This window comes from Biomphalaria glabrata, chromosome 11 (assembly GCF_947242115.1).
Source record: "Biomphalaria glabrata chromosome 11, xgBioGlab47.1, whole genome shotgun sequence".
Lineage (NCBI taxonomy): Eukaryota > Metazoa > Mollusca > Gastropoda > Planorbidae > Biomphalaria > Biomphalaria glabrata.
Window position 1 is genome coordinate 16,617,340 of NC_074721.1, and position 23,549 is coordinate 16,640,888.

The 23,549-nt window shown below is 39.8% G+C and overlaps 1 protein-coding gene across 2 annotated transcripts in view; it reads right to left on the reverse strand.

The window, feature by feature from the left end:
* The window catches only part of LOC106051822 (uncharacterized), a 115,130-nt gene that overhangs the window by 29,656 nt on the left and 61,925 nt on the right, over positions 1 to 23,549 (reverse strand). For both annotated transcript variants that reach the window (XM_056004216.1, XM_056004217.1), the window contains 8 exons: positions 18,317 to 18,478; positions 17,221 to 17,446; positions 14,879 to 15,018; positions 10,177 to 10,332; positions 7,952 to 8,061; positions 5,675 to 5,807; positions 4,964 to 5,125; positions 3,997 to 4,167 (listed from right to left, as the gene is read on the reverse strand). In XM_056004216.1, coding sequence (XP_055860191.1) covers positions 3,997 to 4,167; positions 4,964 to 5,125; positions 5,675 to 5,807; positions 7,952 to 8,061; positions 10,177 to 10,332; positions 14,879 to 15,018; positions 17,221 to 17,446; positions 18,317 to 18,478 — 1,260 coding nt within the window. The remainder of the gene's footprint in view (positions 1 to 3,996; positions 4,168 to 4,963; positions 5,126 to 5,674; positions 5,808 to 7,951; positions 8,062 to 10,176; positions 10,333 to 14,878; positions 15,019 to 17,220; positions 17,447 to 18,316; positions 18,479 to 23,549) is intronic.

Consider the following 23,549-nt stretch of genomic DNA (forward strand, 5'->3'; position numbering starts at 1 on the left):
GGGGGGGCGTTAGGGGCGATCGCCCCCCCTCTACTAGGCGGGCGAATTTTATTATAGAATTCACACAATTTGTATACGAATTTATTACTTATATACTATTTATCGAATAATTTTTTTTTCGGCGGAGATCCTAAAAGCCAAAATCTAAATATGTGGGGTATCTTATCTTTTCAAGGAACAAATCGGTTTTATTTGCAATGTATTTAGGGCCTATAAATTCATATTAGAATATTTTTCAAGTACTACATTTTCAAAAGGTCCTTTTTATGTTTTTTAATAGTATGAATAATGAGCTTTAGGTCAGGAGATAAATAATTAGCTGTACTTGTCAGGAAAATGCGTTTCTGCAGTGAAGAATGCAAGAAAACGCTTTAGGAGTCGGGACGTGGCCCCGAAATCCGTGATAAATAATTAGCTGTACTTGTCAGGAGAATGCGTTTCAGCAGTGAGAAAAGGAAGAAAACATATATATATATATATAGTGTTATAAACCTGGTGGTGGCACAGATGGGGGTAGTGGTGTGTGTGTAGTCAGCCGACGCAAATCGCCCCAGGCCAGCGCTAGACAAGCGGTCAACCGTGACGAGTTACGACGATCAGCCGAGACGAGTGTCAACACGGCGGTTCGGGAAGGGTCGACGGCAGTTCGGGAAGGATCGCCGACGTGAACAGAGCTCAGGAGCGTCACGAGAGTTGTAGTCATCTGACCACCTAGAAACGTCGAGCGGCGTTCTGTCCGGTTCGAGAAGGCCAGTAGGGACCCTATATAAGAGCGGAGGTGACGCAGTCAAGACGGTTCAGAGAGCGGGTTCACGGCAGGGGTTCAGAGCCCGGTTCACTACAGCCCGGTCGACTACAGCACAGTTCAGCGGTGTGGTTCTGTACGGAGCATTACGACGGTTCAGTGCGGAGTACTATCAAGTACAGTTGAGACGAACGGCGTCTTGATCTTGGTCTGTGATCGAGTCCGACACAACGAGCCTAGTGGGTGAAGTCAGTCCTGAACTGTTGAACCCAGTGCAAGCCCGGAATGAGACGGAGAGGCCAGTACAAGAGTTGATACGGCGGTACGGTGTTATCGGAGAGATATTTGTACATTCTTGTGTTACGTGCTGCCAATTGTACAGTATTGGCTGTTATTTCTTCAACTATTAAAGTGTTACGTTACTTTGGAGCCCTGAGTTGTCAAGTTCTTTAGGTTGGTGGTGTATGGTGCAGTTTGCAGAGAGCCTGGATAGTGAGATTCGTAACAACTGGTGTCAAAAGTGGGATAGGATCGGAATCGGATTGGATCGGATCTACTATGGCTCGTCTGAAACTGCTGTACGAACTTGAATTTAGAGAACTGAGGCAAGAACTCGTACTCGAGATCTGAAGACGAGCGGAAACAAAGAAACCTTACAAGCACGCCTTCGGGAAGAACTGGTGAAGGAAAAAGAAGATCCGGACACATATCTTTTTGAAGTTGAACCGGATTTGCTAGAATAGATGGCAGCTATGCAGGGACAGATGGCAGCTATGCAGGGACAGATCGCCAGTAGCAAACAGGAGCAGATGGCAGCGGTTCGTGAGGAGCTAGGAAACACCAATTACAAGATAGACACGATGGTCTCGGGAATCAAAACGGAGTTATTGGCAATGAACCAACGCATACATGCTGTGGAGGAGAGAATCACCACCATAGAAGAACAGATGAACCAGAGGGTCTACGCTGTTGAGAAAAAGATTGAAGAAATAAAGACGCAAGTCTACAGGGATTTTACCAAGATGCAGAAAGCAAATGTGATGTCGATCGTACCCGAAGCTTTCATGAAGGTAAAGCCTCCTGTGTTTGATGGATCCGTGTCCTGGTCCGTCCACAAGCTACAATTTGACGCTGGGGCCAAAGTCAACCAATGGAACAGCGATGAGGAGAAAGCAACAGCCCTTATATTGTCCCTAAGAGGAAAGGCCTCCGAACTGCTGCAGTCCATTCCAAACCCACAAGACTACGCTGCTCTCGTCAAGACGATGGAGCTCCGTTACGGTGACGAGTATCTGCCAGAATTGTATCGAGTCAAATTGAAGACCCGCCGACAGCAATCAAATGAAACCCTACGGGAGTTGGAGGCAGACATTGCACGCCTCGCCCATTTGGCTTACCCAACAGCCACGCAAGACCTCCTGGAAATAATCATTACTGATGCGTTTGCCGATGCACTTCGAGACCCCGAACTGAAGAAGGCCATCAGAGTTAGTGGCAAGCACAAAGCCAGTGAAGCCCTTGTGAAGCTCTTATACCAAGCTGCTAAAGACGAGTTCGAGAACATTTACCAGGACCAGAGGCTGGAGGTTAAAGATAAAGGTCGCAAGGAACTGAGAAAAACGAACAAGGACCTAGAGAAATGTAGAACCATCCAGATACCACAAGGTCAACGTGGAGTGAGAAAACGATGCTGGAACTGTGGAGGGTTTGGCCACCTACAACGAAACTGTGCAAAAAGGTCTTTTCGACAAGAAGTGAACCAACACAGATCTGAGAAAGTATACAGACCCTGCAGGAAGGCTGAAGAAACGGGGGTGATCATCGATTGTCGTCGTCTTGAGGTGCAAGCTCCCGAGCCGTGGTCAGACGAGAAAAGCCAAGATGCTCAGCGAAACGATGAAAATGTAGCCCCCATTTTCCGAATGAAGGAAGCTCATAATTTAGCCCGCAAAAACATCAACAGCAGCAGTGACCAAATGAAGGCAAGGAATGACAATAGGGTCAATGCCTCGAGGTTCCGTAAGAACGACTTGGTCTGGCTATACAACCCCCGGAGAAGAAACGGAAGGTCATATAAGCATCAAAGAGATTGGGAAGGCCCTTACCATGTAGTTAAAAAGATCACAGATGACGTTTACCGGATACAAGGAAGCCACCGGTCCAAGCGGAAGGTCGTCCACATCAATCAACTCCACCCGTACTATGGTGAAGCTGGATCTGCCCGGGACGGACAGATCTAAGGAGGGGGCAGTGTTATAAACCTGGTGGTGGCACAGATGGGGGTAGTGGTGTGTGTGTAGTCAGCCGACGCAAATCGACCCAGGCCAGCGCTAGACAAGCGGTCAACCGTGACGAGTTACGACGATCAGCCGAGACGAGTGTCAACACGGCGGTTCGGGAAGGATCGACGGCAGTTCGGGAAGGATCGCCGACGTGAACAGAGCTTAGGAGCGTCACGAGAGTTGTAGTCATCTGACCACCTAGAAACGTCGAGCGGCGTTCTGTCCGGTTCGAGAAGGCCAGTAGGGACCCTATATAAGAGCGGAGGTGACGCAGTCAAGACGGTTCAGAGAGCGGGTTCACGGCAGGGGTTCAGAGCCCGGTTCACTACAGCCCGGTCGACTACAGCACAGTTCAGCGGTGTGGTTCTGTACGGAGCATTACGACGGTTCAGTGCGGAGTACTATCAAGTACAGTTGAGACGAACGGCGTCTTGATCTTCGTCTGTGATCGAGTCCGACACAACGAGCCTAGTGTGTGAAGTCAGTCCTGAACTGTTGAACCCAGTGCAAGCCCGGAATGAGACGGAGAGGCCAGTGCAAGAGTTGATACGGCGGTACGGTGTTATCGGAGAGATATTTGTACAGTCTTGTGTTACGTGCTGCCAATTGTACAGTATTGGCTGTTATTTCTTCAACTATTAAAGTGTTACGTTACTTTGGAGCCCTGAGTTGTCAAGTTCTTTAGGTTGGTGGTGTATGGTGCAGTTTGCAGAGAGCCTGGATAGTGAGATACGTAACAATATATATATATATGTATGTATGTATGTATATATATATATATATATATGTGTGTGTGTGTGTGTGCGCGCTGTACGCATGTTTATGCATAGGGTTAGGGTGTACTTGGCGTTAGGGTTAGGGTTTGGAAAAAAATCGACCTCCCCCCCCCCCCACTTCAAAGTTCTGGATCCGCTAGTGGTATTAGCACGAAAGCAAATTCGGTCAGTTCGCCACTGACTCAAATGTTACCTGGCCGGAAGCTGGGAGAATCACATGCCTTGTACTCATTGGTTGGTTGCCAGCAGGTGTCTCCTCCATACTGTGGTGCTGGGTTGTTACACTTCCTCACTCGAACTGCCATCCCACCTTTATCGTCGCTGATGCATGTCCAGGCCTGCCATTCCGACATACCGCCATCAACTAGGAACAGACAGGCGAAATATTACCGGAATCTGTTGTGAAGTATTGGCCACTAAGAGAAAGCGATTTTTATGTTCGTCTGACTATTAGAATGTTTACTTCTATCGGTCTATCTTTACAACAACAACAAATGTTGAGTTCAAGCACGCTTTATATTAAAGGCTGCATAAATTGTCTGAATAGTGTGCCCTTGAAAAAAAGTTGTTGAAATATCTATTCAATAGAACGTTTTGGACTAACCAAACATCTCAGGCAATAACAGTCTGAAAGTACTTTTAGAAGATGAAACCACGTCAACTAATTACATAGTTTTTAGACTTATCGTTTTTACTTGATAAATACTCAAATGTGATATATAACTACAATGTCAATACAAATATTGTTAATCACTACAGTGCCAATACAAAAGATTTTTTATCACTACAATGCCAATACAAAAGATTGTTTATCACTACAATGCCAATACAAATATTGTTTATCACTACAGTGCCAATACAAATATTGTTTATCACTACAGTGCCAATACAAATATTGTTTATCACTACAGTGCCAATACAAAAGATTATTTATCACTACAGTGCCAATACAAAAGATTGTTTATCACTACAGTGCCAATACAAAAGATTGTTTATCACTACAGTGCCAATACAAATATTGTTTATCCCTGAGAAAAGAAAAAGTCTGAACTACACCAAACGTGTATAAACAACTCGAGTGTATCTATACAGTACTTGACAGGAACTTTTTAATTTTTCTGAAAGTGATCACCAATGTGACGGATGCCTTGGTCACTTACTTGGACATGGAGTGGACTCACACAATTTACTCTCTATACTTTCACCGCTGCAGCTCGCACTAACTGATTTATCTTGCGTCACACACTCTCGCTGTCTGATTGTTAAGGTCTCACCACATGTCTGGTGGCAGGGGTACCATTCTGACCACTCAGTCCAATCACCTGATCAGATGTACACATTTCTATAAGCAAAAGCAAAATAGTGGCTGAGTGGTAAAACGCTTAGCTTCCGAACTTCCCATGCTCAAATCCTGGTGAAGATTGGGATTTTGAATTTTGGGATTTCTAGGTTGCCCTGAGTCCACTTAACTCTAATGGGTACCTTACATTAATTGTGGAAAGTAAAGGCGGTTGGTCGTTGTACTGGCCACATGATACAAAAATTAACCGTGGGCCACAGAAACAGATGGCCTTTACATCATCTGCCCTATAGACCGCATTTTCTGAAGGGGAACTTACTTTTTACTTCAAAAACTATGATAAATGGTTTGTGCTGAAAGATGCAAGCAAAACTAAACGAAAAAGTAGTCGCCAAGGCAATAAATATGAGACTGCAAAGAACGTCTTACCAGCCAAAAATGCTAGGAAGACAGAGGGTTTTATGAAACTGTTGTTTTTTACACTTAATACAAACACACTATACACATAACTAAGGTTTTAACTTCAACTACTTTCATCATCTTATATGTCCACATGAGATTGCTGACATACCAACTCGGCTACTTTCGCAAAGTTTCCCAGAATGGCCTTCCTTGCAATCACACCTGTATGTGTTTGCCTGTAAATCATTGATGCACTGCTTGGCGTTCTTGCACTGGTTCCCCAAGCACCAGTTGGGAGGGCTCTGCAAAGCATGGGATAGGCTGATGATAGACTTATGGGATAGGTAAGTTGTCTGATAGATGATGATTAGATGAAAGAATGGATGGTATGATGGATGGGTAGATAGATGGTTGCTTGGATGAATGGATGGGAGCTGGGCGTGTGGGCTGTATGGTTACTTATATAAATGAATGGATGGTAGATTGCTTGAATTGATGATTTCTTGTCTGAGCGGAAGCCATCAAGTACGCATTGGTATAATTGATTGGATTATTTGTGGCACGAATGATGCTCGGTTTAAACGATCGTATAGATGAATGATTTGTAATATTAATGATTTTTTTTAAAAAAGGTTTAATGGTAAATGAATGTGCATTTATAAATTTTAGGTATTGATTTTTTTTCTTTAAATTAAAAACATTCATGTATTATTACAAAAAAAAAAAAGCCAATTAACGAGCAGATATTAGAGACTTATAATTGGACGACATGCCCCCCATGTTTTGTTTGACCAAACATATGACTACATATGACTATAAGTCGGTGATATTTTAGTGTTTGGTCTACATTTCAAAACAACGAGTTAAAGTATTTCAACTCTTCAACTCTTCTTATCCTAAGGACTTCTTATACTAAGGTCTGCTTTTGCATGAGATAGTAATCTCGTTCGAACCGTACGTTAGTTTTTCATTTAAGCTTCAAGAAGTGGACAAACAGTACAGTATTAACTAATACGAGCCGACCTGCGGGTAGTGACGGGTGAACACTTCCTGAAAGACACAGTTGTCCAAATGGGGTGGGTTTGGGCAAACGACTGTGTGCGCATCCCTCGAGAGCGAGGAGGGTTATCAGGTTGAATTAGTCCCCTTTGAACTATGTAGAAAGAAATTGGTGGCCTCTTTAAAGTTTGAAACTAAGAGAAGATAACTATAAATTCTTCTATTTTCATAAGGATTTCCCTGGCACAGTGGTTCATATGTTGGCATGAAGAGGCTTTAATAGGCTGAAGCCCTCAAAGTTCGAATTCATGTCGTTCCAACTTTTTTTTCCACATAAATACATTTAAAAAGTGATCACCATCACCTTCACCCAGCTATCCCTTTTTTTTTTCTCACCCCATACTTTACCAAGTTGTCCAGTTATAGTGCTTACAGAAATCTAAAAGCATGAAATTGCGTTAAACAAAAGAATTGTTAAAAAGTATTTATAATTGCCCAGATTTATTATTATTAGGCTAGATACATTAAAAATGTAATTATATGACTGACCCAAACGTATTGATACAGCTACACTTACTATAAGCTTTTTTTTTGTGTGTAAAGTTATTTATATAGTTGTCTTGTTTACTTCCTCTCTATTTAATGAACCTCTACATGAGAGTAGAAATCAGAACCTAGAGCGCTGTGGAGCAATGACCTCATTGTTTTATTAAACGTATTGCTCAGAAGAGAATAGAAGATGCCAAGAAGATGGGCAAGACGTGTAACAGTTGGAGAACCGAGACGCCTGGAGGAAGCTGGGGAGTTTTGGGCGTTTTAATTCTGAACTTGAGTGACAGTTAAATGTAAGGTAGTAATGAATCTGAAAGTCTAGTAAACAAAAAAATGCATTAAGTAATTTAGTAATTATCATTTCTCTAACAGATTTTTTTTAGAGTAGTGTTGTCTCGCAAAGTACTTGACACTCGAGTTCGGAGGTGCCTCTATTCTTTTATTTCAACTCACCAAACAAACACAGTGTAAAGTATAATTCTTCTTGAGTTATATCTTCAAACTCAATTCAATAAAACAGGTTGACCAGCGATAAAAAAAAAACTCACATAAATCCATTGTAGGAATAGTGTGATAAATAGACTGAAATAAAATTTTAGTTTTGAATAAATGAAGCATCTAAGATACTGACGATCAATACTGATCTAAGTCTTTCTGAATACCTACTTGATTACATCAATACCTTTTCAAAGTTTGTGAGACTTTTCTATCTGACAATAAACTTCAAGTCTTCATCCTTATTTCCTATCAGTTTTTTTTTCTTACACAATGTAAACTAATAACCAGGTCAGTTTTATATGCTTGGTCAGCTGAAATTTGTGCGTCCAAGCGTGACAAATATAAACTACAATGACCCAATCTAAGTGTATTATTTGCTAGAAAATGCAATACTTACTTTGCAATGATCCCATTGAAAGTAATCAGTACAGTAACAAACATAATCGTTGTATAGGTCAATACAGACGCCGTGGTCACCGCAAGGTTCAGAAATGCAGTTATCTGTGTCTGTAAGCGACATGGATGTAATAAACAAAAAATTAGTTTCAGTCAGCAACCAATTAGAAATGACTCCAGCTACAGGAGCAGAACATTTCGGGCTTAAAAATGACCTCTTCACGCAGACTCCAATCACAGGGGCTGAAGGATTACAAAGAGAGTTTGTGCTTTCACACAGACTCGAATACAACCCGCAATGGGTCTATCTACGGGTCATCTGTTCGGTAAAAATATACCGAAAACTGTTACGTTTGAGCAATCCCAGCTCCCTACCTCAAACAAGATATAAATGCAGGTGAGGATAGTGTTTGGTCTGCTGATGTTTTTAGAATTCTTATTACCTAGGTATTCAATAAGATAACTTTTGCCTCAGTGTGAACCTAGCCTAAATCATCATCACATGACTAGGCGAATTATATATTACCTTTTTAAACCTTGCAATAACTTGTTTGTGAACAATAGTATATACTAGCCGACCCGCTAGCCGCTATGTGCCGGAAGTATTCAAGTAGGCAGCGTATTGTTGAGCATAGTGTATGACTGTGCTTCCGTGAGTAAGGACAACGGACAGAGCATAGCCATAGTTATCCCAATGTTCGCAAACAAAGCTTACAGCCATCTTGCGAAGTTCGAGAGCAACAGTTTCGTCTTTGAAATTTTCCCAGAACTATGCGACTGATAGAAATAATCAGTTACCTGATGCAGGAATTTTCGACTACATTGAAAGACCTGTTGACTCCACGAAATATATGTGAAGCGGTGGCCATGGTTAGGAAACGAAGGGCAATACGAAGGGGCAAAATCGAATCAAAACTACAGAAAAAAAAACTATTTTAATGACATCAGATATTGACGTGTGTAAAAAATGCACACATAAATGTAGTCAAATATATAGAAAGCATACGCCCCCCCCCCCCTTTTTTTTTTCTGAGCCTCGCTCTCTGTCAATGCGAAAGTTACGTGGGGTAACTCTAGTCCGACTTGCAGAAACAAAAGAGTTATCTTTCCACGACTTTTTTATCGTAGTGTCCCGTTTGGCGACGAAGAGAATTATATATATAGAGAGATAGTTGAGCTGCGGCGTAGCATACCAAGCTACTTACTTTTTAAACAAATGTTTCGTTTTAAAAATAAAGAACCTATTTGGTATGTATATAAGTTGATTGTAATTAAAAACAACAATTAATAAGTAGTATTTCATTTTACACCACACACACACAGTATGGTAAACTTCAATATCCAACGAAAGGAACACGTTTTTTTCTCTCCTTGTATACACTTTTCAGATTTCGTGTACGTTCTTTGAACAATAACATGGAATTAGAGAGGTGAAAAAACAAGAGAGAAAGTGATACGGAGAAATGTGGTGGCTATGTAATGAAATCTAAAGAGAAACGTAATAAATCAATATGTACATTTTATATAGCGCTATTTTCACGTTTATAGCATGCTCAGAGCCCTATGGTCCAATCTCAGTTGTGGACCAGTGGGGACGAGGGGGTATCTGGGAGAAGGCTTTTCCGTGCTGCCTTTAGGTAGCTCAATAAACACAACTCTGATCGAGTCGGATGTCGAGCCCCCTCCATAGGTAGCCAAGCCAAGCCAAGTTCAAGCGTACTTGGCCTCTCGCCCAGGCATCCCAAATAAGATAGGGAGAGATTTGGAAAGAAATATCAAGGACGCATGATTTAAAGTTCACAGTTGATAATCATACACGTGAAATAAATATAAAATAAGATAAGATGTAAAGTTGCTAATCATACAAATGACTTTGTGCTACAATCTCAAGAGTTTAGAAGTTTAATTCTAAAGTAACAGAAAAAAAGCACAAGCATTATTATATGCTTATTAAAATAGATAACATGTCAATACTTTCTTATTCTGTTCACCGGATACACCAAACAACTTGCTATTTATAGATCTGACTCCATGTATACAAATCTTTTTTTGCTTAAAGAATATAAACAGGATTTTAAAAAGTCAAAATGAAACAAAATTGCAGATTATTTACTTATAAAACTCCCAACAACAAATCAAATAATATTTAGTCTTCGCTCATTTTCAGAAACGTGTCTTCAGACGCTCTGGTCTGCAGTGAAAACTGAAGACTGACGCGCTACTGACCATCACAAGAGGTCTCAGCGATCACAGCATGTTTCATCTTGTCCCAATACAGAATGTTTTCGTAGCTTGCTGACTCTCCGCATTTGCTGGACAACCTGACAACGTCTTCAACCGTCAGTGCAGCGTTGGTCATAAGGATTTCCGACATCATTAAGTCTGGCAAAGAGAAGGCGTAATATACCAGTGATCAAAATAAAGGTCTTTTGAAGATAGGGAATGTCTCCTGAACAAGTCAGGAAGTTAGTAACACTTACTTTAACTATACACATAAAGTAGTGATTTTTTAACAGAAAAACTACATGGTTCCCAGCACTGAAACTAAATTATTCCCCTAACCCTTTTTTTTTTAAAACAAATGTCGAGATAAGGCAGACATAGAGACGCAATGGAAACCGAGGTAAAGCAGACATAGAGACGCAATGGAAACCGAGGTAAAGCAGACATAGAGACGCAATGGAAACCCTGAGGTAAAGCAGACATAGAGACGCAATGGAAACCCTGAGGTAAAGCAGACATAGAGACGCAATGGAAACCCTGAGGTAAAGCAGACATAGAGACGCAATGGAAACCCTGAGGTAAAGCAGACATAGAGACGCAATGGAAACCCTGAGGTAAAGCAGACATAGAGACGCAATGGAAACCTGAGGTAAAGCAGACATAGAGACGCAATGGAAACCCTGAGGTAAAGCAGACATAGAGACGCAATGGAAACCGAGGTAAAGCAGACATAGAGACGCAATGGAAACCGAGGTAAAGCAGACATAGAGACGCAATGGAAACCGAGGTAAAGCAGACATAGAGACGCAATGGAAACCCTGAGGTAAAGCAGACATAGAGACGCAATGGAAACCCTGAGGTAAAGCAGACATAGAGACGCAATGGAAACCCTGAGGTAAAGCAGACATAGAGACGCAATGGAAACCCTGAGGTAAAGCAGACATAGAGACGCAATGGAAACCCTGAGGTAAAGCAGACATAGAGACGCAATGGAAACCCTGAGGTAAAGCAGACATAGAGACGCAATGGAAACCCTGAGGTAAAGCAGACATAGAGACGCAATGGAAACCGAGGTAAAGCAGACATAGAGACGCAATGGAAACCCTGAGGTAAAGCAGACATAGAGACGCAATGGAAACCCTGAGGTAAAGCAGACATAGAGACGCAATGGAAACCGAGGTAAAGCAGACATAGAGACGCAATGGAAACCCTGAGGTAAAGCAGACATAGAGACGCAATGGAAACCCTGAGGTAAAGCAGACATAGAGACGCAATGGAAACCCTGAGGTAAAGCAGACATAGAGACGCAATGGAAACCGAGGTAAAGCAGACATAGAGACGCAATGGAAACCGAGGTAAAGCAGACATAGAGACGCAATGGAAACCGAGGTAAAGCAGACATAGAGACGCAATGGAAACCGAGGTAAAGCAGACATATAGACGCAATGGAAACCGAGGTAAAGCAGACATAGAGACGCAATGGAAACCGAGGTAAAGCAGACATAGAGACGCAATGGAAACCCTGAGGTAAAGCAGACATAGAGACGCAATGGAAACCCTGAGGTAAAGCAGACATAGAGACGCAATGGAAACCCTGAGGTAAAGCAGACATAGAGACGCAATGGAAACCCTGAGGTAAAGCAGACATAGAGACGCAATGGAAACCGAGGTAAAGCAGACATAGAGACGCAATGGAAACCCTGAGGTAAAGCAGACATAGAGACGCAATGGAAACCGAGGTAAAGCAGACATAGAGACGCAATGGAAACCCTGAGGTAAAGCAGACATAGAGACGCAATGGAAACCGAGGTAAAGCAGACATAGAGACGCAATGGAAACCGAGGTAAAGCAGACATAGAGACGCAATGGAAACCCTGAGGTAAAGCAGACATAGAGACGCAATGGAAACCCTGAGGTAAAGCAGACATAGAGACGCAATGGAAACCGAGGTAAAGCAGACATAGAGACGCAATGGAAACCGAGGTAAAGCAGACATAGAGACGCAATGGAAACCGAGGTAAAGCAGACATAGAGACGCAATGGAAACCCTGAGGTAAAGCAGACATAGAGACGCAATGGAAACCGAGGTAAAGCAGACATAGAGACGCAATGGAAACCGAGGTAAAGAAGACATAGAGACGCAATGGAAACCGAGGTAAAGCAGACATAGAGACGCAATGGAAACCGAGGTAAAGCAGACATAGAGACGCAATGGAAACCCTGAGGTAAAGCAGACATAGAGACGCAATGGAAACCCTGAGGTAAAGCAGACATAGAGACGCAATGGAAACCGAGGTAAAGCAGACATAGAGACGCAATGGAAACCGAGGTAAAGCAGACATAGAGACGCAATGGAAACCGAGGTAAAGCAGACATATAGACGCAATGGAAACCGAGGTAAAGCAGACATAGAGACGCAATGGAAACCGAGGTAAAGCAGACATAGAGACGCAATGGAAACCGAGGTAAAGCAGACATAGAGACGCAATGGAAACCGAGGTAAAGCAGACATAGAGACGCAATGGAAACCCTGAGGTAAAGCAGACATAGAGACGCAATGGAAACCCTGAGGTAAAGCAGACATAGAGACGCAATGGAAACCCTGAGGTAAAGCAGACATAGAGACGCAATGGAAACCGAGGTAAAGCAGACATAGAGACGCAATGGAAACCGAGGTAAAGCAGACATAGAGACGCAATGGAAACCGAGGTAAAGCAGACATAGAGACGCAATGGAAACCGAGGTAAAGCAGGTTCAACATGGATGCATATGTTTGTCTGCCTAATCCAAAACAATCAACTCTCTCTCTCTCTCTCTCTCTCTCTCTCTCTTTCTCTCTAATCTTATAATAAAACTCCCAACAACAAAATTTATCTATCTATCTATCTATCTATCTATCTATCTATTTATCTGTCTGTCTGTCTATCTATCTATCTATCTATCATTGGAATCTAAAGATAGCATTTTAAAATTATTATTTAACTATAATGGCCTCCTTAAGTCATAGAAAGACTAAAGGTAATTTGTACAGCAATTTCACTCTACTCTCGCACTCAATGGATCAAAGTTATTTTAACGTAAGTAATACAATATAATAAAAAATGAAACTTATGAAACTGTGGGAAGCATGGTCGAGAGGCTACCTATGAAGGGGACTCGAGGTTCGATACCCGACTTGACCAGTGTTTACTGAGCGGCCTAAAGACAGAACGGAAAAACATTCTCCCGATAACCCCTTCCCCCCCCCCCTCCCTGGTCCACTAAAGAGATTGGACCATAGTGCTCTGGGCATTGTATAAGCCTGAAAGTAGCGCTATCTAAAAGCTAGAATTCTTGTAACTGATGGTGGTCTATAATTTCTCATTCTACTTGTTTCTTGTAAGGCTTCATAAGTGCACAAAGTTTAAAGCTGTATGACGTAACGGCTCTAAAAATATCTTTTTTTCTTTGTCGTTATTCGGAACAATTTGACTGATAGAAAGACGTAAGCATTAGCTCAATTTAATTTTAAGACGATCAAATATTCTGTGGGACATGATAAAGGTCAAATCATGTCACAGTGTGTCCATTTAGCCAGCGATTTTATATACAAGTTGTCAATTTTGTTAAGAAAAGAGCCGTTATCAAAGTAGACTGTATATATAGATCTATACAATATTTCTTTTTTACTTCCGCCTCGCCCATGTAGAGAGTCAAAGTTGTACAAACTAAGAGCATTAGAGTTATTCATTATCGACCACCAGGAATCTCGGCTCAATTTAACCCTTCGAAGCAAATGGTCACACTGCAAAAATCAGTAAGCAAATGTTATTAAGAAACAAGGTTACAAAGACAGTTTGTGTGGAAACACAAACTCGAAATCGGCCCCCCGAAGTGGTCTTCTCAGGCAGGTAAAAAGACAGGTTTTAATATTTTCAGCAAGAATATCAGAAACTATGAAGTGAAAACTATCAAAAATACAACCGTGGCTCCGTCGCTACAAATAAAAGACACGTGCTCATGTCGAAAGTGTTGCCGATACTGTTGTATTGTGAGTTCGACTAACGACTTGATACCACAGGATTTATTAATGTTATTATTACATTGTTACTATTCATATGTATTTAATAAACTGATAGTTATGAAGCTATAGTTAAATCCTAGGTGTCACTTACAACGACTGCATCACGAATGAAAAGATTATAAAAAGGATTAATACAGCAATTGTACACAACAATGATCTGCCAACCACTGTCAAGAAACGTAAAATAAACTCTAGTAGCCGTTGCATCAGAACTTTGAAAGGTTTAAAATACCATGATGATGTCGGATTTGATTTTCAATATCTTTTCTAGTTAACGAGAGCAAACGGACAGATAGACCACAACAAACTAATAGCTGCTATTCCCCTTTCGGGGTCCGCTAAAAAAAAGGTAGAAAAATGTTTGAATTAATCCATGAAACGCGTGATGAATATGTTACCCCCCCCCCGGCCCATCAGGCAATAAATGTTGTCCATCACTTTAATTTAACATGTGGCTTTCTTTCTTAATGTATTAGAGTGTAATCCAACTCAAAAATCTCTAAAGAGAGAACATAGTATCAGTATCAGGTGGGTCGCTAACTTAAAGACAAATGCCTCTGTCTTTAAGAAGACCATGGTCTATTCATCCGACTTTCCAAAAAACAAGGTGCTGATTACTAGGGCCAGGGTGTTGTCACTCACTTGGGATAAGATAGTTGCCTTTATATTCCAAGATAGAGCAGTCTCTTGGAAATTCAGCCGGTAGCATATCATGTTCTTTGCCGTCAACATACAGAACCATTTTGTTCAGAGAGTAAACCAACGCCAGGTGGCGCCACGTTCTGTGGAATAACAGTCACATTGATGCTACGGAAATAGCATTGTGGGAAATTTAAAGTAACAAAATCATTCATCAAAATAGTAAAAGAAATATTTCGTTTCTTCTAACTAGGAGACTTCAAAGATGCCTAACCATTTTACACAGGCCTACTTAGCCTGCCAGACAGTCAACAGATTACAGTAACAGAAGTTGAAAGTAATGAAACTTATTCCTAATGTAGCAATTATAAAAATATGTTTTGTTCCTTTCTCCTAAACACTGTACGAATACATTTAAAGTGCTGAGTTTATCTATAATATTATATAATTAAGGGTAAATAAACTGTTTATTAATCAAAGGGGGAAAATCGGATGGTTTGTTGCAGCTGTGTTGTCTGAATGTCTTTTATTATACCTCACGATCGTACTCGGTTGTAAAATAACTTTGGGGGGGGGTATATGACAGACAAACTGACAGACAAACTGTACTCATTAGTTCGTGTTTTTTTTTTCCGCTTGCTTCCAGTGTCTTTGTTAAACTCTATTTTATCTTTATACACCCAACAACAACAAAAAAGAAGTTGTGTTTATATAGCGACATTGTTTATATAGCGATAGCGGCATTCTTTATAGAGCGACATTATTTAAACAGCGACATTGTTTATATAGCGATAGCGACATTCTTAATAGAGCGACATTATTTATATTGTTTATATGACGACATTGTTTATATATAAGAGCAGATAACAACAAAAATAATCGCTGTTTAAAAAAAATACAATATTCAATAGAATATCCATTATCCGGATGAATTGGGAACGGGGTCTGTTTAGATAATCGATCGTCCCGATAACCGAATGCGGAATAATATAAACTATCTTTTTCCCCAACAATATAAAGAACATTTCTATGGGTGTATCTAAACATAGCATTCAAGTCAAATATACAAGGGAACATAGCTATGCGTTATTTGTAGTAGGAGCTGAGTGACAAGAGCCGAGTTCCAATCTCTACACAATCAGAATTGTGTTTGCTGAGTGCCTAAAGGCAGCACGGAAACCTGCTCCCAGATACTCCCCTTTCTTTAATCGCCCGTACTGGAGATAAATAGGATATTCAGGATTGAAGGGTCAAAGCGCAATTCATAAATATATTCGTTGCTTTTAATTGGTACTTTAACAATGTCTAAAAAGATTTGAATTTCTCTTCCTAAATCTATTTATTCGCTCTAGGAGCACTGGAATGTTTGTTCTATTAAACGAGAACCCCACTGTATTACCAACACGTATGTCGCTATGTTCTATTAAACGAGAACCCCACTGTATTACCAACACGTATGTCGCTATGTTCTATTAAACGAGAACCCCACTGTATTACCAACACGTATGTCGCTATGTTCTATTAAACGAGAACCCCACTGTATTACCAACACGTATGTCGCTATGTTCTATTAAACGAGAACCCCACTGTATTACCAACACGTATGTCGCTATGTTCTATTAAACGAGAACCCCACTGTATTACCAACACGTATGCCGCTATGTTGTATTCAACAAACTAACAGAACTAAAGATCAAGCTAGCCGAGGGATGTTTGCTGTGTGTTAGACGTGTTTTAGGAATTGCTTACACTTACATTGCGGTGAGCCGTGTAAGTGGCTTTTACTTTGGTGAAGAGGCTATTAAAGCCTACCATAAGATGGTGTGCAAATGTTTAATTAGGCCTATTGACTCATTCTGACGTGTTCATGATTGCAAAGAAATGTTTCCTGTAGTCACAGTGTAGTGCTGTAAGACCGAGTGAAGTAAGACAGCGATGTCAAGTATTTTTTCCCTTTGACGTCATTCGCACAATTTTCATTCATAAATGTTTTTTAGACAAAATTGATTTTACGATATTGAAAGCTTTTATATACATATACCTTGAAATTTTAAAGAAAATCGTTAGAGCCTTTTTCGAAATAAAATGTATAAAACTATATACCTATATTCATACACACAAGTTGTGCTATTTAAAGAGTATAGGATTAAACTTGTGTGATTGTCCACTCCGTCAATTAGATTACAATACGAACAGCAACAAAAATGTATTTTGACACTAAAGATATCACCACTAGATATTCAAATAAATTAAACGGATCAGAATGCAACAGATCAACTTTATAAATAATTTAACCAAACAAACAACTCCAAGAATGCACTCCAGCGTGTAACATACAAAGAGACCTCCTTTTTTTCCGCTGCTCGTTCCCATTCAGGCTGAAGCTAATGGTGAAAAGTCCACAGCCGATGGAGCCGATGGAGTCCATCAGCGGACCAGCAAAGAAAGCTGTACCCACTTCCTCGACATCTCTGAGAAGGTTGACCCAAAAGGACAAGGTCATAGCATCTCTCTTTAACCCGGTTTCGTTCACGTGTACTCTGAAGGTCGAGTCTACGTTCACATCATAAACTAGAATCAAAAATGTTCAGTAGAGAGTTAATGTCAAGTCAGCTGCCCTATCAGCTAGAACCTAAAGCAAATGGATTTATATGCACGAACCGTGGCAAACTCTGCGTTCCATAATTGGTTTTGATTAGTCACACCAGATTCTGCCCTTCTAAAGATGAAAATAAAGCCACTGACTCATAAGTTTGTATACGTAATGGGTGGACGCACCGGCCGCCAATAGCTATCCCCTAGATTCTAGATGACTACTGGGTATTCGCGATTAAAATCGAAAAGTGTGGACACTGTCCATTCCGCTGGCAACTCTTGTCACTGCAAGTTACCAGTTCTACTTCTATGCTACTACTAATAGTGGCTTGCTTCGAGTCTGTTTCAAACTTATGAGTTATTGTATGGCTGAAGGTCTTTAGTACTTATAAGGAATGGAAAAGTTTCAAATCGGCATAAAGGTGTCTTGATTCTCTTCTTCTGTAGATATAAATTCATGTCAATCTACTCATAGTTGAGATTTTTGTTAATGAATTCAAATTCTGTTAATAACAAAGGGAAGTGAGAGAGAAAACATGAGTATACTGCTACCTTCAACGGAAATATCAAAGGGGAGTGAGAGAGAAAACTTGAGTACACTGCTACCATCAACGGAAATAACAAAGATACATCAAGGTATTGAAAAAAGTTTGAGAAACTATAATTCTTTTAGCAAATGTATATTCTGACATCGAGAAAGAGAGAGAAAGAGAAAATGGGGAAGACACAAAAAGAGACAAAGAGAGAAAATGATAAAGAGAGAGAGGAAAAAGAGAAAGAATGAAAGAGACTGAAAGAGAGAAAGAGAGATAAAAAGAAATACGTTTTAACTTTCCATCTACCTACTTTTGCACATTTCTTTTTGAAATGCTCCCTCCTCTGAGGTCCAAGTACCAAAGGGGCACTTGGAACACTGTTTCTGACCACGGCTCTGAGCATATTGCCCTTTAGGACACACTAAACAAGGCTCCAAACCAGATCTTGAAAACTTTCCCGGAGCACAGAAGGCTGTGGAATCCGAGCATCGATCAAAGTCGCAAGAAAATAACAACTTACCAATATTTAATGGAATAAATTGTTAATTTTCGTTTATTGAATCATGTTTTCTTAGGTATAATAAATATTTTTTTTAAGTTTTTACATGCTCCGAGAATGGTGTCAAAGACTCATTTTCATGCTAAATGTACCCAAGTCCTGGACAATATCAGAATGACACATACAACGATAAAATAAGATTCAGAATGACACTTTACCGACATATGAGATCTTTAATTCCATTATTTTCACTATCATACAGCAAAAATAGTTAGAGTCCACCTTTAGACTATATATCCACAAAAACCAACTGTCCTGGACTAGGAACAAAAAACACCCCCTTATCATGAGTTACATTATGTTTTTCAAAACATCTCACTAAATAAAAACAACCCAAAACAATAACAGTTTTGAAACCAACAACCTGGATTGCCCCCCTTCTCCTCTACAGTAAACAGGAGACCCAGGCTGACCAGAACTCAGTCCTGACATTTCTCCCCCCTCTAATTTTTGTCTGTTTCTGGGTTCGTTTAAAACAGACAAACTTCCGATAAAGAGATTTTCCAAACGTACATATATCAACATGCAAATAAAAGTAATCTTGGTACTAAAACATAGCCTACAGTTTGTAAAAAAAAAAAAAAACCCACAATAAAAAAAAAAGATGTATCCACATGAAATGTCAATACTATACACAACCTGCTAGGCAATAATAATTATATGTATATATATATATACATATATATCAACATGTAAACAAAAAAATAGTCAGTGAACAAGCATATTTTCCGAAATGTAAATGTTATATACAACATACTAAGCAATTATAATTATATTTATATATATATATATATATACACATATCAACATGTAAACAAAAAATATTGTGCAAACATATATTCTACCTTTTGTAGAAGGCGGTTAATTACATATCCCCAATCCTAGCAAACAAATAACTTTGAAATGAATAAATATTGAATGTGAGTTATCTGTAATCAATGTCATGTTGGTCTATTCTGTTAGTCTAGATAGAAAGTCAGCAATTACATTTAGTTTGCCCTTTAGATGTTCTACATTAAAGTTAAATGATTGTAATAATAGAGCCCAACGACAAATTCTATTATTCCCATATGTTGCGCTCTTCAAAAAGGCCAGTGGTCTATGGTCACACTGAATTGTGAATTTAGCGCCATATAAATATCTGGACAAGCGTTGCACCCCCCAAACAATGGCAAGGCATTCTCTCTCTATCACCGAATACCGTTGTTCTCTGGGCAACAGTTTTCTGCTCAAGAACTTAACAGGATGGAATATTCCTTTTACTTCCTGCAAAAGGCAACATGATATGGCTATGTCCGACGCGTCTGTTTGCACAATAAATGGTCTATTAACGTCTGGTAATTTCAGTATAGGATCCCGTGTCATGCACATTTGAATTTTTCTTAATGCCCGGTCACATTCTGGAGTCCAATTGACCCTTGTCGGTGTCCCTTTTTTTAACAATCCAGTAATTGGAAATACTATTTCCGCGAACGCTGGAATAAATCTGCTATAAAAATTAGCAATACCTAGCAAACATCGAACCTCTTTTTTCGTTTTTGGTGCTTTTATATTTAATACCTTGTCTCTGTTATTGGGTTCTGGGTATATGTTTCCTTCACCTACAATATTACCCAAGAAAGTTATTTTAGGATACGCGATTTCAAGTTTGCTTGGCTTGATAGTAAACCCATATTCTTTTAGCCTGGACAACACTTTCTCTAGTGCTATTAAGTGTGATGACCAGTCATGCCCGAATACACAAATGTCATCAAAATAAAACACAACATTTTCCAGTCCTTTAAGAATGGTCCTAATAGTCCGATTAAAAAAACTAGGAGAATTAATCAGACCAAACGGTAGATATTTAAATTGAAAGTGACCACTTGGTACCCTGAATGCAGTGTACTTCCTACTATTCTCTTCTATTGGTATTTGCCAGAAGCCTTTTGTTAGATCTATCTTTGTAAAAAATTTGGCACTATTAAGTTGTAGGAAAAGATCTTCTTGGTCTGGAATAGCCTCCGCGTCAAATTTGGTAACCGCGTTTAATTTCCGAAAATCTATGCAAGTACGTACTGTTGAATCTTTTTTCTTAACCAAAACGACAGGAAATGCATAGGGCGATTGAGACTCTTCAATAATGTCCATTTGAATCATGTTCTCTACCTCCTTTTCTAAGACATCTCTCATATGAATAGGAACTGCGTATGGCCTCAGTGTAATAGGCTTTTCTGTTGTGAGCTCAATGTTGAATGATTTAACCTTCGCTTTACCCGGTATATCAGTAATTATATCTTTATACTTCTCAACTAGCGTCTGAATCTGTTCTCTTTGGGATTCGGTTAATTCAGTATTGATACTAATATGTTCCCTGGAATTTGTACTCTCAAGAGTAGGTAACTCAGTAACTTCATCCTCTTGGTTATCATCTTCCTGGTCGGTTACAAGGGACGCTATGCACGCATGTAATAATTCTTCCCCTTGACCCCCATATAAGACATGAGACGCACTTCCCGAGAGTTGTAGATCACTATTTTCTTTACCCGTACATTCCGTGTTGTTTTTTTCATGATATTTTACTAATCTGTTAACATGAAGGATTTTTACTCGATTGCCTTTCTTTATTTTTACATTAAACTTGTTAATTCTTTTTTCTACTTTATAAGGCCCCTCCCAGTGCAAGGCTAACTTATTCTGTCTCTGTGGTTTCAGTAAAAGGACAGAATCACCTGTTTGAATATCTTTTTCTTTGCTATTTCTATCATAATACCTTTTATAATTTTCCTTACGTTTTGAGCTATTATTCTGAGCTATTTGACAAGCCACAGCCAGCCTACTTTTTAGGTCTAATAAATAGTCAAACACATTCTTTATTTCTGGTTCTACCTGTTGATTAGTAAAAAGATCTTTTAGAATTGACATAGGCCCCCTGACTTTCCTTCCATACAACATTTCATAAGGGGAAATGTTAGTAGACTCATTTGGTACCTCTCTGTACGCAAACAGAAGTGCATTTATAACTCTATCCCAATTCTTAGGTTCTACTTCGGCCGTCTTTCTCAGCATGCACTTCAAGGTCCCGTTAAAGCGTTCTACGCCCCCATTTGACATGGCGTGAAAGGGTGTTGATTTAACAATCTTTATTTTAAAAAACTGACATATTTCTTTGTATAATTCGGATCTGAATTGAGATCCATTGTCAGAGAGTATCTGTTCCGGGAATCCTATTCTAGTAAAAATAGCACTTAGAGCTTCTATTACTACTGGTGTTGTTGTATTAGGTAGTGGTACAGCTTCCGGCCATCTTGTTGCCAAATCAACCAACGTTAAAATGAATCTATTCTTCCGATCTGTCATTTGGAGTGGTCCTATGATATCAATAGCAACTTTAGCAAATGGAGTGGAAATAATATTCATGCGCCCTAGTTCTACCTTTCCAGCTTTTCCTGGGTGTCTACCTCTTTGACAAAGGTCACAACATTTAATGTATGTTTTTATATCTTTATCTACCCCAGGCCAAAAGAAATGCGAATATACCCGATATCTGGTTCTATTTATAGACATATGTCCAGCTAAAGGTGTAGAGTGTGCTATTTCTAATATTAGTTCACGTCTATTCGTGGGGATTACAAGTTGTCGTTCTATTACCCCAGGGGTATCTTTTCTCTCAAATTCTTTGTAAAGTAGACCTTCTTCCACTATAAATGATACCAATCCCTTTTTCTTATCTTCGACCGTTCCTGCTTTCGCCTTTTCCCATAATCTAACTAACGAACTATCATTTCTTTGATCCTCTCTAAAATCACTGTCCAATTCCATCCACTTACTTAGACCAATCCTGTCATTATCTTCCGATTTGACCCTATTGTCTTCTGCTTTCGCCATTGCCCTAGTAACAGCATTCCCATATAAAAATGCTTTAGTCTGATCAACATTTCCAATAATAATATCTGCTATTGGGTCCTTGAACATGGCCGCTACAAAGACTCCTTTTAAAAATGGAGTATCAATGTCTATCCAAGCAAGTGGATACTGAAAAGTTTGTCCATCTATTAATTTTAAAGTGAAAAACCCATCTATCTTCTGACTTTCTTCTATCAAACTTTCTCGGACCCCAATTATGCTCGCCCCTGTATCTCGTAGGACAGATACCCTTCGATCTCCTAAAAATCCCTCAACTATTTTCAATCCACCAACTGATTTATCTTTATAATCTAGAAAAATTGAATGTATCAGTGTGACATGCAAACAATCCCACTTGTTGCCCCCTTTCTGGTAATACTCTTAGTCATTGCTGTGTTGGCCCTCTATTCTCATTTATCTTTACCCGACACCATCGAGCAATGTGTCCGCCCTTTCCACATCTATAGCATATCACTTGTGTACCCTCTGTGTTTATATTATTCGGGCGACGACTGTTAGATTGACCAGTGGCACCAAAAGCTACATATGGGATATCGTTACTAGTTACTTTGTTACTTCCCTTTACAATATGTGTGGAGCCTTTCGTGGCATCTCTAAATTGATCAATACAGTCTAAGACCTCTTGGGCTGAAGTAGGCTTTCGTAGCAAAATATCTTTCAGGGCCTCAGAAGATAGCACACTGTAAAGTCTGTCTCTCATTATAAGGTCAATTATACCGTCTACTGTCATTGGGGTTTGTGATGTTTTAAGCCAGTTGTCAAATGTCCTTTTCAAATGGACATAAAAATCTTTCATATCGTCCGTCTTTGGGGAAAGTTCATGCCACAGTGTTCGACAGGCTTCTTCTGTGAGTTGGGCTTGTTTTAGGAGCTCCCCCTTAACAAAATCATAGTCAGTGTTATGTATCAGTTTTGTTTGTATCATAAACAATTTTAGTTTTTCATTTAACTTGTGAGTGAGGACAAGTGGCCATCTTGTCTTGGGTATGTCGTTAGCAGTAGCAGTCGTTTCGAACAGTTCTAAGTAGAATAACAAGTCCTCGTTGTCTGTCATGCATTTTAGGTTTTTGTCTAACTG